We start from the raw sequence: 16,201 nt of genomic DNA, 5'->3' as shown, positions 1-16,201 counted from the left end.
AATTTATCGAATGAATATCATAATCAAAATTATTTAATATAATCAATTTATGAAAATTGTGTTTGGATCTACAATATATATTTAAAAAAAAAAAGAGGTGAAAAACCTAAGATATAACAATCGCATCCCACGTTTTATAATAACACATATTATAATACCATTGTAGTACTACCATAAATCAATTCTCGTCCGGGACGCCCAAAAAGTTCAAGGGAAAGTTTTACTCTACACGTATTTAGGACAGAAAAATCCATTTCTAAAAAGGACCAACAGTATACGGGCACGTAGTCCTTCCAAATCCCACTCAATTCCCACGCCACAAAACCGTCATCCAGTGTAAAAATATCTCGTCTCCCGAGGGCAGCGAGTTTGAATCTTCTTGAACTCTCATCTCCGTTCTCTGAAATCACAAGCAGTTTTCCCAGGAATCGATACGCGCTTTGGAGAACGATGGCTTGTGCTTCACAGACGCTGATTGCTGCAAATTCATGCTCATTTCCGAGCCATAGAGCCATGAGAAAGTCGCAGAGACTCTTCAGTCAAAATACTTCCAATCTAGTTTTAACGGTCAGAGCTTCGTCTGAAGATTCCGACTGCAATGTCGACGAATGTGCCCCCGATAAAGAGGTTGGCCGCCTTTTAATAATTCGCAATGCCTTCTGAACCGATTGAATTTTGTCTTAATCTTGTCAGGATTGATTAAAATATATAATTCAAAGTTTTGGGTGCAGCTAATTGTTCGCTTGTTCTGTATATTGTAATCTAATCCTTTTTAAATTGTTGTTTACCAAGAGAAATTTATTAAACAAATTTAGGGGCAACATTGATGTTCCGACTTGAAAGAGAGGTAAGCGTTGATTGATGGGAGGGGTAAGGGGAGGGGTTGATTGAATTAGTAAGGTCGTGGTCGCGGTAGTAGGTACAGTTGGTACCGGTGGAATAATCTCTTCATCGGAAGTTCCGGAGCTTGTCGCCATTGGAAGAATTTCTTTGAAGAAGAAGCCTTGCAGCTGCGATACTATATTGTAAAAGAAAGAATATAGAAGAACGTAAAGAGAAAAGCGCAGAAAAGCTCATTGAAGAGCACTATTCATTCATGAGAAAACCAGTGCCACATACAAGAGCTGATAGGACAACGAATAACATAAAAGATAACTGAAAATACAATAAAAAAAATAACTGAAAGATCCGAGATAACAGAAAAAAAATACTGAAAATATATAAATGAAAGAATTCTCATCAGTGTTTTATCAATTTGATTGATTGAATTGTAGAATTTTTATAATCTGAACTTCAATCGTACTTAAACCAACTGTTCAGAAGGAAAAATATAGTCTTGAGACTCATGGGAATGAACTAGGTTTACGATTCCACTATTTATTTGGTGCCTCTTCTGTAAAATTAGTTTCCAAGTCCACAACTAGTTATCAAGTGTTGAAGAATGAAATTATGCTTATGTCTAAATGTTAGAATTAGTAGGCTTGACCAAGAAAGGATTTATCTAATTTCCTTTCATTTTTTATCTTATTTATTTTTTTCCTTGTATCTTTTGTTAGTATGAGAAATTAATAAGAAAGCTAGATTGTAGTTTTCTTTACTGCATTTAATGCTAAATATATTTTATTTTGCAGCATGCTATTTGGTAAGGAGATATTGCATGATAGGCACACAAGAATTTTTAAGATAATTTGTGTTGTACTAATTTGAAACTGGTACAAAATGTCTTAACGGTTTAATGCCTATTGCAATGCAGGTGGGGAAAATAAGTATGGAATGGCTAGCTGGGGAGAAAACTAAAGTGGTTGGGACATATCCACCGAGGAGAAAGGGGTGGACTGGCTATGTAGAAAAGGACACTGCTGGGCAAACAAACATATATTCTGTTGAAGTAAGTATGAATTTTCCAATGATTTAGGACCAAAGTTCTATTTCTGAGTTATCGGCTCTTGTAGAATTTGAATACAGGAATCCGTCTGGATAAAAAGGAAACTTGTGGCAACGTAATGCTTATACAAAACTTTATGCTCATCTGTAGTAGAATTTGAATACAGGAATCAGTGTAGGCATAGGGTTTTAAAAAGTCCTCTCGAGTATGTTCCTTTGCGCACCTAGGCTCAAGCCTAGATCTGGCACCTTGACTTGAAAATACGAGACTCACAAAATAAAGGACACCTCTTATGTGTGCCTTTTGTGAAGTCCCAAGTCTTAAAGCTCTGCGGTCGGCCTTTTTTACTTGTTATTTCTAAAAAATAGTAACTATTTACTAAGTCTAAAGGCAAAATTTCTTAGGTCTAGTTTCTTCATATTTTCAACTCTGCCTTTTCTTCTTAATGTAGCACTTTTATATATAGTGGCTCTTTAGTGGTTGATTGTTTCTGATTTTTTTTCTCTAACAAATATATATCATCTGATCCCACCAGCTTATGTTCGGATTTGTAGATATTTTATTTTTGGTCTTCTCAACCTTTTAAACATTTTAACATTTTACCTCTACGTATAATTTTCTATTTCGCGGACCAAACATTCTAAAAATATTTTAATTGATAAATAAAATATGTTTGGTAATCATTTGATTTTTTGTTGTTCGTTTCTACAAGTTGAGCCTACAAGTATTCCTTTCCTCCTCTAAATTTATTGATTTTACATCTACATTTTATCAATATTTTAAAAAATCAAGCCAAATATTGAAAACTGAAAAAAAAAGAAGTTTTAGAAATTTGTTTATGAAATTTGAAATTTGACTTAAAATTTAATTTATATTTAAGAAAAATACAAATCATCGTAAAATATTAAAAAGATTGAGCTTAATTTTCAAAAATCTAAGAATTAAAATCGAAGTTGTTGTCAAACAAGACCCTATTTTTAAAAAGAACTTGAGTTTATTATTGCAATTTGGCTTAATTAATAAGAGGAAACAAACATAATTTTCTAAAATATAAAACCAAAAACAAAATACTTATTGATTTGAGGGAGACACGATTCAATTACACTTCCTTTTTTCTTTATTTCTTTATTACTTTGGATGTTTAATCACCCTGGCTCTTTAAATCACGTGTACATGCAGCCAGTAGTTTATGTAGCAGAAAGTGCTATAAGCTCCGGGACTGCAGGTTCTTCTTCTGAAGGGGCTGAGAACACACTGGCAATTGCTGGTGGAATTGCACTCATTGCGGTCGCTGCAGCTTCATCTATACTGCTTCAAGTTGGTAAGAAACCACCTGAAGTGAAGACTGTTGAATACACTGGACCCTCACTCAGTTACTATATCAATAAGTTCAATACACGAGAAATTGTCCAACCGGTACAAAGTGAACCCGAGTCGTCCTCTCAAGTCGACGGTGTCACTCCTGAAGTAACAGAGATTCAAAGTCAATCAGACATTCCTGCTCCTGAAGTAACGGACATTCAAGTTGAATCCCAAACGACAGCACCATCCTCTTCGGCTGTATCCAGTGTCTCGTAGGCTAATTGAACCAAATTCGTGTGAATTTTTTTTAGAGGCTATACTTCTGTATTTATCTGTTATAACGATATTGGACCTCAGCAATTTCCCTATGAAACATGGTGTTTGCTGATGTGTTGTTCTGCAACCCCATTTTTTCTTTTGCTGCAGTTGGGCCCAGTTAAATGTAACATAAGCTTCAAATAAACTTCATCCATCTTTCTGGTACATGTACAACATCCGATTCACAAAAACCCACCCTACATCCTTGGAACTCCAAATTGATCTGATAAAACTTAAAACTATCTCTGGATTATGCAACTTCAAGAATCTCTTGAGAGCCAATCTCTTCTTTAGATCTTTTAATCCTCTCGTATTCCATGTATAAATATAACCCGCGCACTTCCTCGGTATCAATCAAAGAGTAATGCTGAAAGTTAAAATAAGATTACAATCCTCTACCATAAATTTCAAATGATCTGACACTTCACTGCATTGAAACTGTAAAGAATTATCTACAATCTTCTGATTTATTGCCGACTCTTTGACACGCTCAAATAGAACCTCCAAGTTTGCCACTATTGGTTCATTCAATCTCTGCTTTGCTACCTCTGAAGACTTCTCCACAATGAAGAGGGAAATAAACTCGACTTTACCTTTCTCCTGAAATGGGGAAATTGGGGTGTGAGTAGGTATTCCTTTAAAGAAGTTCACCTTAGTATCAGGGAAGGAGAAAACAGAGTATCTGAACTTTGAAGATGAGGATTTTTGAGACTTTGATCCAGTGCTCTGTTCGAGAACTTGAACCAGTGTGCAGTTCTCTTCTAAAAGATTCGAATTAAATTCTAAAAGCCAACATGAGCTTAGCTCAACTGGCACCTATATATACCTGTGGACAAAAGATCCCGATTCAAATCCTCTCCCTTGCATTTATTACGATACCTTTCAAAAAAAAAAAAATCTAAAACCAACTTGGCCTTGAAAGAAGTCTAGTCGGGAATGGTCTTCCTCCTTCAATAATTAAATTTGATTTCTTACTCTTTTTCCTTGTAGCTAATTCAAACTCATTCAGCCCCAAAAAATAATTCTTGAATGAAAAATTCACAATGCATATCTGACTTATCTCTTCCAATATCCTCCAAAAATATCCCAGATTCTATTTTCTTCTTTAATAGTTTCCCATTTCTTTATTGTCCATTTATACGTAGGGAGAAAAAGTAGGTAAGAACTTTAGCTAGATGAACATACTACCTGGTTTGAGTGAAGATCTAACGTTCCTAAATAAGAAGTGCCCCAATCTCCTTGAATTATTCCTATAATTGAAATTACAATACTCAATCAAACTAAAATGTTAGAAGTAGAAAGAAGAGCATAAAAACCCATTGTAAAATAAATCAAGTGTCTGACAATGGACTGAACACTACCCCATATTAGGTTGATTTGATTTTTGACATGTGGTTAATTAATTCCCTTGGTATTCAGTTTGATTTATAGTGTACTTGGGAAGTTTTTTAATTTTTGTGCGGTTGTTAAAATCATTCAATTGAAAGTAATCCTTTTGGCATTCTATATTTTTTGTTTTTAATATATTTTTTGATTGTGCCATTGTATAATTTTATATTTATTTTGCTATTTGCCCAAACTAAAGTTAATAATTTGCTATTTATCTGATTGCCCTTTCAATTATTGCTAGAATTGGAGTACATAGACGACGATCCTTTCATTTTGGGCCACATAGTGCAATGCCCCAACTAAGTTTGTATACTGCAATTATTATATACAACCATTTAACTGCATGTTCAACTCCGCAAATATAAAAGGAAAAAAGAGACGTACAATTACTTTTTGTCATCATTTCTCATTTACTATTCATTATTTTCAATTCCTATGTAATGACAACTATTTTATATAACTTATTCTTAAGAAATATTTCCTAAACCATACATACTAATGTCTTGGATGAAGTAATATTCAAAGGCTTTGGATAGGGAGGAAGACCACGAGAAAGCATTAAGCCGAGCTGTCTCAAAATGAATCGTCCAAGGGGAAGCTTTTTCAAATCACAGTTCTGTTTGCAATGCTTTTACTACATTAGCCCAAATCAGCCTTGGCTTTTCTTCTAACTTAGGACCGATCAGCAGCTACAAAGCATTGACCTTGAACCCATAACCAAAAGACCAACTAAGGTTGAGGCATTCAAACAAGTTTTGCCAACAATTTTCAGCATAACCACAATGGAAGAACAAATGCAGGTCTTCTGAATCTGCCTAACAAAGTGGACAACGTGGGGAGAAAGGCTCTGAGAGGGGAGTTTCATTTGCATAACAGCTGCACAATTTTATCCACCCAAGGAGCAACGAATGAAATTCTTCTGCCATTACCAATTTTGAAGGCAGCAAATGTTTCAACTTTTAACCAAGTCCTTGATATGCTAATCCCAGGACTATGAAGGCTGCAAGTAACTTTTCCACAGGCGTGCCACCTAAACAAGCTTCATGAACAACCTGACTATGACATGCTCAAACTTACACCCATAGAGACATTTACACGACATAGTTCCAGCTTGAACTACTAACCACTAAGTGGACAAAAAAGTCTAATGACAAAACTGGCACAACAGACTAGCGACTGCAAGTCAAGCTCGAGGATCACAATCTCTACTTGGAAGGTGGAAACTTTTGGAAAGGGTGAACTAAAATGCCCAGTGAGTTGAAAACATTGGTTTAGTAAATCATGACTCAGGTGATAAAATCAACGGCTATTAACTTGAAAGACCATATTAAACAAAACGCATAAAGAGAAACTTTAATAAAGCTATCTAATTGATTAAAACAGTTCTTTGTTCCTTCTACACCTTGAAATAAGCTTGGTCACGTTAGTTTGACAACTCAATACTACCATGCTTGATAAACTCAATCATGATTTTATCATGCCTGAACTCGATCAAGATAGCAGAGTTAAATTGATACTATCTTGCCTAAACTCGGTGGTAGTTGGCTATGTGGACAGCAAAGTCCCATACACCTGATACTCTTTGCACATTGACCATAGATAACTCGATGTAAAGAATTAATATAGTTTTTTAAAAAAGTTTATTAGTATTTAAAACTTCTTAAAACCAATAACTCAAATCTCTTTAAGAAATAATAATCAAAATTAACTATTCTTGAAACATAGCTTTTGGATCTAGCGTTTGAAATAAACATATGCTTACTTACAAATCTAACTATTCTTGAAACATAGCTTTTGGATCTAGCATTTGAAATAAACATATGCTTACTTACAAATCTCTTTCAAAACTCTTTCTCATAAGTCATACTTGAAAATAGTCTATAAATCATGCTTTCATAGACTTATGCTTTTAAACATTCATTTTGAATTTATACTTAAACTCATACTTCCAAATCTTTTATTAAATAAGGAATAATCATTCAGAAATCTCGAACATGCTTAGAAATATTTAGCTTTGAACTCATGTTCATAAATAAACTTTGGAAATCATTTTGTATGCACATGTCACACAAAAGATAGCTAGATTCTTGGCTCATAAACTTGCCCAATTTCTTCTTCTCTTGAAATAATGTCATTTAAATCTAAAATATCCTATTGACCTTATTCATGTCCATTGAAAATCACCTCATCCTTTTAATAAAAACTTCATCCATTTGGCTAATCTCTCTCTTAGTTCACTATCTCCTATTAATCCAATTTGATAATCATTTCTCGATAACAATGGCAAAAGTTCTTTAATCCAAAACTTGTAGTCCAATGCCACACTTCCATCCTAGATTCTTATATCCTAACTTTTCTTTTCGTGTGGTCTATAGTGCTCCATGTGTCTTTTTCCAATGTCATTTGTTTAGCCAAAGGTTTTGTCCTATATCCATGTCCTCGGCAAATCACCTCATTCTCAAATAAGAACTTAATCCAGTAGGCTAATCACACTCTTAGTTCACTATCTCAACACTTGCTCCAATTTGATAATCATTTCTTCAAATAATGACAAAAGTTATTTAATCCTAGACTCCAATATACTTCAATCCAAAATTCTCATATCCTAACATTTCTTTTTGTACAGTTTATATTCCTCCCTGTGTCTTTTCCAAATTTCATTTGTATAACCAAACGTTTTTTCCTATATCCTTGTCCATGGTAAATCACCTCGTCCTTAAAATAAAAACTTAATTCAATCGACAACTCTCACTCCTAGTGCACTATTTTAACATTTCATCCAATTTGACCATACTTTCTCCAAATAATGCTAAGAGTTTTTTCATCCAAAACTTTTACTCCAATACCACACTTTCATCTAAACTCAGTCTTGTACGTGTCTTTTTTCAATTTCATTTGTATAGCCAAATTTTTTATCCTACGTTAATGTCCACGACAAATCACCTCATCCCTCAAATAAACTTAATCCAAATGCTAATCTCACTCTTAAGGTATGTCTCAACACTTAATCCAAGTTGACAATCCCCATCGAAACAATGACAATAGTTCTTTAATTCGAAACTTGTATTCTAATACTACACTTCAATCAAGAACGCTCATATCCTAACTTTTTTTTTTGTCATCTATAGACCTCCATTTGCCTTTTTCCAATTTCACTTGTATAGACATTTTTTTTTCCTATATTCATGTCCACTGAAAATCACCTCATCCTTCAAATAAAAACTTCATCAATTTGGCTAATCTCTCTTAGTTCACTATCTTAACACTTAATCTAATTTGATAATCATTTCCTGATAACAATGGAAAGAATTCTTTAATCCAAAATTTGCAATCCAATGCCACACTTCCATCCTAAACTCTTATATCCTGACTTTTCTGTTTGTGCCGTCTACAGTCCTCCATGTGCCTTTTTCCACTATCATTTGTTTAGCCAAAGGTTTTGTCCTATATCCATGTCCTTGACAAATCATTTCATCCGTTAAATAAAAACTTAATCCAATAGACTAATGTCACTCTTAGTTCACTATCTCAACACTTGATCCAATTTGATAATCAATTCTTCCAACAATGAAAAAAGTTATTTAATCTTAAACTTAAAGTCCAATACCATACTTCAATAAAAAAACTCTCATAACCTAAAATTTCCTTTTGTGCAATCTATATTCCTCTCTGTGTCTTCTTCCAATTTCATTTGTATAACCCAAACGTTTTTTTCCTATATCCATATCCACGACAAATCACCTCGTCCTTCAAATAAAAACTTAATTCAATTGGCAACTCTCACTCCTAGTGCACTTTTAACACTTAATCCAATTTGACCATCATTTCTCCAAACAATGCTAAGAGCTTTTCATCCAAAACCTATACTCCAATATCACTTCCATCTAAACTCTCATATCTTAACTTTTCTTTTTTGGGCGTCTATAGTCCTTTAGTTCAATTTTATTTGTATAGTCAAACTTTTTATCCTAAATTGATGACCACAACAAATTACCTCATCCCTCAAATAAAAACTCAATCCAAATGCTAATTTCACTCTTAAGGCCACTATCTCAATACTAAATCCAAGTTGACAATCCTCATTTAAACAATGACAAGAGTTCTGCAATCTGAAACTTGTAGTCTAATGCCATACCTTAATCCAAAACTCTCATATCCTAACTTTTCTTTTATGTCGTCTATAGTCATCCATTGACCTTTTTCCAATTTCATTTGACAAAACTTTCTATCCTACGTTGATGTCCATGAAAAATCACCTCATCTTTCAAATAAAAACTTAATCTAAATGCTAATCTCACTCTTAAGGCCACTATCTCAACACTTATTGACAATTCTCACCTAAACAATGGTAAAAATTCTTCAATATGAAATTTCTAGTCCAGTGACATACTTCAATTCAAGCTCTCATATTCTAACTTTTTTTTTTGTGTCATCTATAGTTTTACATTTGTATAGCCAATTTTTTTTCCTACATCCATGTCCGTTGAAAATCACCTCATCCTTTAAATAAGAAGTTCGTCCATTTGGCTAACCTCACTCTTAGTTCTCCATCTCATCACATAATCTAATTTAATCCTAACTTGAATTACAATGCCACACTTGAATGCTAAAATATTTAAATCATAGCTTTTCTTTTTGTATCGTTTATAGTCCTTCATGTGTCTTTTTCCAATTTAGTTTGTAAATGTTAACTTTCTTTCCTATATCCATATCCACGATAAATCACCTCATTCCTTGAATAAAAAACTTTAACCAATTGGCTAATCTCACTCTTAGTGCACTATCTCAACACTTTATCCAAGTTGATAATCCTTTCTCCAAACAATAACGAGTTATTTAATCTTAAACATGTAGTTCAATGCTGCATTTCAATCCAAAACTCGATAAGCTAACTTTTTTTGTTTTGCCTTTAGTCCTCCATGTCTCTTTTCTCAATTTCATTTGTATAACTAAACTTTTTTTCCTATATCCATCACCATGGCAAATCACCTCATCCCTTAAATAAAACTTAATCTAATGGGCTAGTCTGACTCTTAGTGCACTATCTTGACACCTAATCCAATTTAATAATCATTTCTCCAAACAATGATAAAAGTTCTTTAATCCAAAACTAAAATATCCTTACTTTTCTTGTTGTTCCATATATATTCCTCAATATGTCTTTTTACAAATTACATTTATATAGCCAACCTTTTTTCCCAACAACCATGTCCATGAGAAATCACCTAATCCCTTAAATAAAAACTTAATTCAATTAGCTTATGTCACTTTTATCGTGCACTTTCTCAACATTAATCCAATTTGATAATTCTTTCATTAGACAATTGCACAAGTTTTTTAATCCAAAACTTAAAGTAAAATGCCACACTTCAATCCAAAACTCTCACATCATAACTTGTGTTTTTGTGTCTTTTATAATCCTTCATGTGTCTGATTCCAATTCCATTTGTGTTGTCAAACTTTTTTTTACCATATCCATGTCAATGACAAACCACCTTATCTCCTAAATAAAAACTTAATCCAGTTGGTTAACCTCAATCTTAGTGCACTATCTTAAAACTTAATTCAAATTGGTAACTCTTTCTCCGAACAATGGCAATAATTCTTTAATCCAAAACTTGAAATCCAATGATACACTTCCATCCTAAACTCTCATGTGTTAACTTTTCTTTTTGGGTTGTCTATTGACCTCTATATGTCTTTTTCCAATTTCATTTATACAACCAAACATTTTTTCCTATATCTATGTCTACTAGAAATCACCTCATCCCATAAAGATAAACTTAATCCGATTGGCTAATCTGACTCTTAGTCACTATCTTAACATTTAATCTAATTTAACAATCGTTTTTTCAAATAACGAAAAAGGTTTTTTAATCCAAAACTTGAATAACGTTACTCATCTTTTAGTGTTGTTTATAGCCCTCTCTATGTTTTTTTGCTAATTACATTTGCATAGCGAACATTGTTTTTCAATAATCAAGTCTATGGAAAATAATATAGTCTCTTAAATAAAAACTTAATCCAATTAGTTAATGTCACTCTTATAATGCACCATCTCAACACTAATCCAATTTGGTAATCATTTCGTCAAACAATGATAAAAGCTTTTTAATCCAAAACTTGAAGTATAATTCCACACTTCAATCTAAAACTCTCATATCCTAACTTTTCTTTGTGTGTCGTCTGTAGTCTTCCATGTGTCTTTTTCCAATTTTATTTGCACAACCGAACATTTTTCCCATATCCATGGCTATGACAAATCACCTCATCCTTCAAATAAAAACTTAATCCAATAGACTAACATCACTCTTAGTGCACTATCTCAACGCTTAATCAAATTTAATAATTTTTCCTCCAAACAATGACAATAGTTATTTAATACTAAACTTGAAGTCCAATGCCAAACTTCGATTCAAAACTCTCATAGCTTAACTTTTCTTTTTGTGCTATCTATAATCCTCAATCTGTCTTTTTCTAATGTCATTTGTATAGCTAAACGTTTTTTCCTATGTCTATATCTACGGAAAATCACCTCATCCTTTAAATAAACCCTTAATCCGATTGACTAATCTAACTAACCCTTAATCCGATTGACTAATCTGACTCTTAGAGTACTAACTTGACACTCTTATTTCTTGCTGCTCCTTTGGAATCTTCTTCTTTTAGGGTTCTTAGGACATGTTTTTTCTTATGATAATAATCGTTCCTCCAATTAACGAAAAGTGCTCTTTAATCCAAAACTTGAAGTCCAATGCCACACTTTATCAATGCAAAACATGAATACCCTTACTTTTCTTTTTGTACCATTTATAGTCCCCCATGTATCTTTTTACCAATTACATTTGTATAACAACCTTTTTTTTTCCAACAACCATGTCCATGACAAATCTCACCTGATCTCTTAAATAAAAACTTAATCCAATTAGCTAATGTCACTTTTATAGTGCATTATCTCAACACTAATCCAATTTAATAATCATTTCGTTAAACAATGATAAGAGTTTTTTAATCCAAAACTTGAAGTATAATTCCACACTTCAATCCAAAACTCTCATATCCTAACTAATTTTCTTTTTGCGTTGTCCTTCATGTGTTTTTTCCAATTTCATTTATATAGTCAAGCATTTTTTCCTAAATCCATTTCCACGGGAAATCACCTCATCACTCAAGTAAAAAACTTAATCCAATAGGCAAATGTCACTCTTAGTGCACTATCTAACCACTTAACCTAATTTGAAAATCTTTTCTCCAAACAATAACAAAAGTTATTTAATCCAAAACTTGAAGTCCAATACGAAACTTCAATAAAAAACTCCCATATTCTAATTTACTTTTTGTGTTGTGTACGTCCTTCATGCGTCTTTTTCCAATGTCATTTGCATAGCCAAATGTTTTTCCCTATATCTATGTCCACAGTAGATTGCGTCATCCCTTAAATAAAAACAAAATCCAATTAGCTAATCTCTCTCTTAGTGCATTGTCTCAACACTTAATCAAATTTGATAATCTTTTCTCCAAATAATGATGAGATATTTAATCTTAAACTTGAAGAGTCCAATGCCACACTCCAATCCAGAACTCTAATATCATAACTTTTCTTCTTGTATCGTCTATAGTATTTATTCCATATCTTTTTTCAATTTTAATAAAAACTTAATCCAATTAACTAATCTTACTCGTAGTGCACTAATCCACTTTGACGATCCTCTCCAAACAATGAAAATAGTTCTTTCATTGAAAACTTAAAGTCCCCACAATGTAATACTTTAATGCAAAACTCTCTTATCTTAAAGTTTCCTGTTGTCTATAGGCTATGCGTCTTTTTTCAATTTCATCTGTATAACCAATTTTTTTCTTTTCATATCCATGACAAAGGTTAGTCACTTCATGCATTATATTAATAATAAGCCCAATTGGTTAATCTTTTTATTTTGAAGGAATGAAAAGACTACTGGAATAAAAACTTGTAATCGAATCTCATTCTTTACCCAAACTTCATGTATCCTAACTTATCATCGTTTCTCATATATGCACGTCAACCTATATGTTCTACTCGATAGTCTTCCATGTGTCATTTTTCTTATTCAGTGGCATGGTGTATTGTTATCCTCTTATATCCAATTCCATGACGAATCACTTGGTGCACTATCTCAACACTTAATCCAATTTGAAAATCTTTTCCCCAAAGAATAGCAAGAGATCTTTAATCCAAAACTTGATGTCCAATGCAACACTTCAATCCAAAACTCTCGTATTCTAAAACTTTTTTTTTTGTGCAATCAATAGTACTCCATGTCTTTTTCCAATTTCATATGTATAGCTATTTTTTTTTGTCGCATATCCATATCCACGACAAATCGCTTCATCTCTTATATAAACACTTAATCCAATTCCCTAATCTCAGCCTTTAATTCAAAATTCTTGTATCTATCTTTCTTCCTCACAACATACATAGGCATGAACCTTCAAGTTAAGATAGTCATTTTTTCTTTTTATGTGTATTCAACCCAATAGCCTTCCATTTGCTTTTTTCCCATTTAACTTACATAGTCTAGTGTAAGCTTTCCATATCCATATCCATGACTCGCTTAATCACACATACTCCACTTTGCCAATCGTTTATCTAAAAATTGAAAATAGTTTTTCAATCGAAAACTTGAAGTTCAATGTCATACTTTAATCCAAAATTCTTGTTCGTAACTTATGTTTCTTCCATTTAATAAGTCTCCATGACCATTTTTAAAATTCTACCATTTTCTTTTCCCAAATTCATGACCAAAGCGAATCACTTCGTGCATTATATATTAACACTTAACCAAATTGGCTAATCTTTTTTCCAAATAATGAACATGTTTCTTTAATAAAAAAACTTGCAGTCCAATCTCACTCTTTAATCCAAAAAATCCTAACTTATCTTCTTTTCTCATTGCATACATTATTCTACTTGATAGTCCTCCATGTCTCTTTTTCCTAGTTCAGTTGCGTGGTCTATTGTTATCCTCCCCCATGTCCATGACAAATCACTTAGTGGACTATCTCAACACTTTGTCCAATTGGTTAATCATTTAGCCAAAGAGTAAGATCTCTTTAATAACGAACTTGTAGTCCAAAAATTCTCGCTTTAATCCAAATGTTATGTTATCTTATCTTGTCCATGTCTATGACATATCACTTAATGTACTGAGCACTTAATTCACTTTGCTCCTTCATCTAAAGGATGACAAGATTTCTTCAATGGAAAACTTGAAGTCGACCAATGTCACACACTAATGCAAAATTCTTTAATTGTCCAAGGCAAATCTCTGCATTATATTAAACTTAATCCAATTGGTAAGTTTATTGTCTGTATTGGGAGGTTTTATTTTTCATGGTTGATCTTTGTTTTGTATTGGGTTGTGGTCGCTTATCTATTGTTGCCTTTCTTTTTCTTATTATTTTCATTTACTAGTAATTTTGAGCATTAGTTTCTTTTCATTATATCAATGAAAAGTTTTCTTTCCTCTCAAAAGAAAGTTCAATAAAAGTGTCTTTTAGTTGCCCTTTAGGTCCTCTGTTGCTTATTTGGAGCCCATTTTCGGGTTTTTCTTATGTTTACTTTGTATTCTTTCATTTGTTCTCAAATGAAACCTAGAATTTTCGTTATATAAAAAAAAAAAGATTAATCGGACTAAAATATTTCATGAATATTTTTATTCCTTAGAGAACTCCTCTCAAGTTCTACATCCATTGCAAATTAGCTATTGCAATTTAATTATTTACTCTCAAAACAAAGGCACAACAAAAAACACATAACAAAAAAATAACGAAGATGTAATAAACAAAACACATGGTAAGCTAACCTTTTTTTTTTTTTTTTTTTGCAGTGGCAAAATCTACTCATTGCAGAAAACAAAATTTGACCGGATAAAAAGTCATACAGAAGGTAAGCTAACCTTTTCGGTGAGAACTAGGCCATAAAATGTATTTCCAGTGAGATATAGGCCACACATATGGAGACTGACATCATAACTTTCTGAAAGTTATCCAATCTTACAACACCTGTTAAACAATTTGAAATTCCAAACCATTAAAAAAACAAATATTCAAAGCATCTACTTTAAATTCAACAAACCTAGCTAAAATTAAACAATCCCGGACTAATGTCAAACTCAAATAGCATTAACCAAAGTCCATTACAAACTTTCAACTCAAAGCCAACTGAAAACTTATTAGAATCTATGACTGTAGCAGAGTTTCAATTTTTCAGGACTGAATAGACATTTGATACAACTAAAATATCTTTTAAACATGTTCTCCCTTTTATATGAATGTGTCTCATCCCGTGATAAGGAATCTCTTAGTTTTTTTCTTTAATCTTGACCATTTGTTCACTTTTGTTTGTTTTTTGCATTCTTATAAATCTAACTTCGTTAAGTTTTCCAGCTTTTATTTAAAATTGATTTAGATTTACGTTTAGAAGTATGTTCAACTAAATTAACGATTAGCATCATTCCGATTGTTAGAACCATCATCTACGGATGCGTGGATTTGAAACTACTGTTCTTCTCGAAATTCACTGCCAAGAGTGCCTACAGATTGGGTATACTTGCTAAGCGGGAAGCCTCTCCGTCCGACTCCAATATGAATGTGCAGTGGTGGAAATATTTGTGGGGAAGTCTAATTTGCCCCCCCCCCCCCCCCCCCCCTCCAAAAAAAAAATATATATATCAAACTATTCCTACGTGTTTAACCATATTCCCCCAACAAAGCAAAACTTGAGGAAAAGGAAACTTTGTGATGATGACAGATGTGTGGTTGTAAGGTGATGGAATCCGAAAATCAAGCCTTATTCAATTGCAAAAGAGCTAAACAAATTAGCAGATCGTGTTACCTGTCCTTAATCATATTGTTGATGGAATCAGTCTATAGATATCTATCCGGTGGAAGGGAAGGTTGTTGGATCGAAGCGTGTATACGCGATGTTCGAAGATCCGCTGATCGTAGAGCCTCCTAGATGCAGTGTTTCCATCTTCCTATCTTGCCAGACGACAAGGCCCCTCAGGCCGTGGACCCTCCATTGAGTTTTAGAGAGGAGTGTCGCTGGAATTCTCTGACTGTAGGTCGGTTAAAAACGAATGTTGACGCTGCTCTTGTGCCGGAGAAGGATGGTTTCGACGTTGGAATTGTTGTTAGGTATCCGGTGATGTGGTGGTGGCCCAAGCGTGCTTTCTCCCTGGTTCATGATGTATCAGAGAAAGCCTTGCAAATTCGCCGAGGAAAAGCCCTAACCTTAATTTCCCCCCATATCCCTTTCAGCTTGTTGAA

At 33.2% G+C, this 16,201-nt stretch overlaps 1 protein-coding gene and 1 long non-coding RNA gene across 3 annotated transcripts in view; one reads left to right on the top strand and one right to left on the bottom strand.

Moving 5' to 3' along the window:
- The first annotated feature begins 159 nt into the window (after positions 1-159).
- LOC103489534 (protein MAINTENANCE OF PSII UNDER HIGH LIGHT 1) lies at positions 160-3,670 on the top strand. Its single transcript, XM_008448768.3, has 3 exons — positions 160-627; positions 1,754-1,888; positions 3,065-3,670. The coding sequence occupies exons 1-3, from the start codon at positions 451-453 to the stop codon at positions 3,461-3,463; spliced, it is 711 nt and encodes a 236-aa protein (XP_008446990.1). The 5' UTR covers positions 160-450; the 3' UTR covers positions 3,464-3,670.
- Positions 2,925-16,201, bottom strand: part of LOC103489533 (uncharacterized) — a 13,331-nt gene continuing 54 nt past the window's right edge. Inside the window, exons 1-4 of one of the 2 annotated variants that reach the window (XR_537611.2) lie at positions 15,768-16,201; positions 14,830-14,935; positions 4,694-4,755; positions 2,925-4,105 (exon numbers count right to left, since the gene is read on the bottom strand). The exon at positions 15,768-16,201 is cut by the window's right edge and continues 54 nt beyond it. This is a non-coding gene — a long non-coding RNA (uncharacterized LOC103489533). The remainder of the gene's footprint in view (positions 4,106-4,693; positions 4,756-14,829; positions 14,936-15,767) is intronic. The other variant, XR_537610.2, reaches the window with a different exon arrangement.

Source organism: Cucumis melo, chromosome 10 (assembly GCF_025177605.1).
Source record: "Cucumis melo cultivar AY chromosome 10, USDA_Cmelo_AY_1.0, whole genome shotgun sequence".
Lineage (NCBI taxonomy): Eukaryota > Viridiplantae > Streptophyta > Magnoliopsida > Cucurbitales > Cucurbitaceae > Cucumis > Cucumis melo.
Note: the sequence above shows the minus strand (reverse complement) of the source record. Positions and strands in the feature narration are given on the sequence as shown.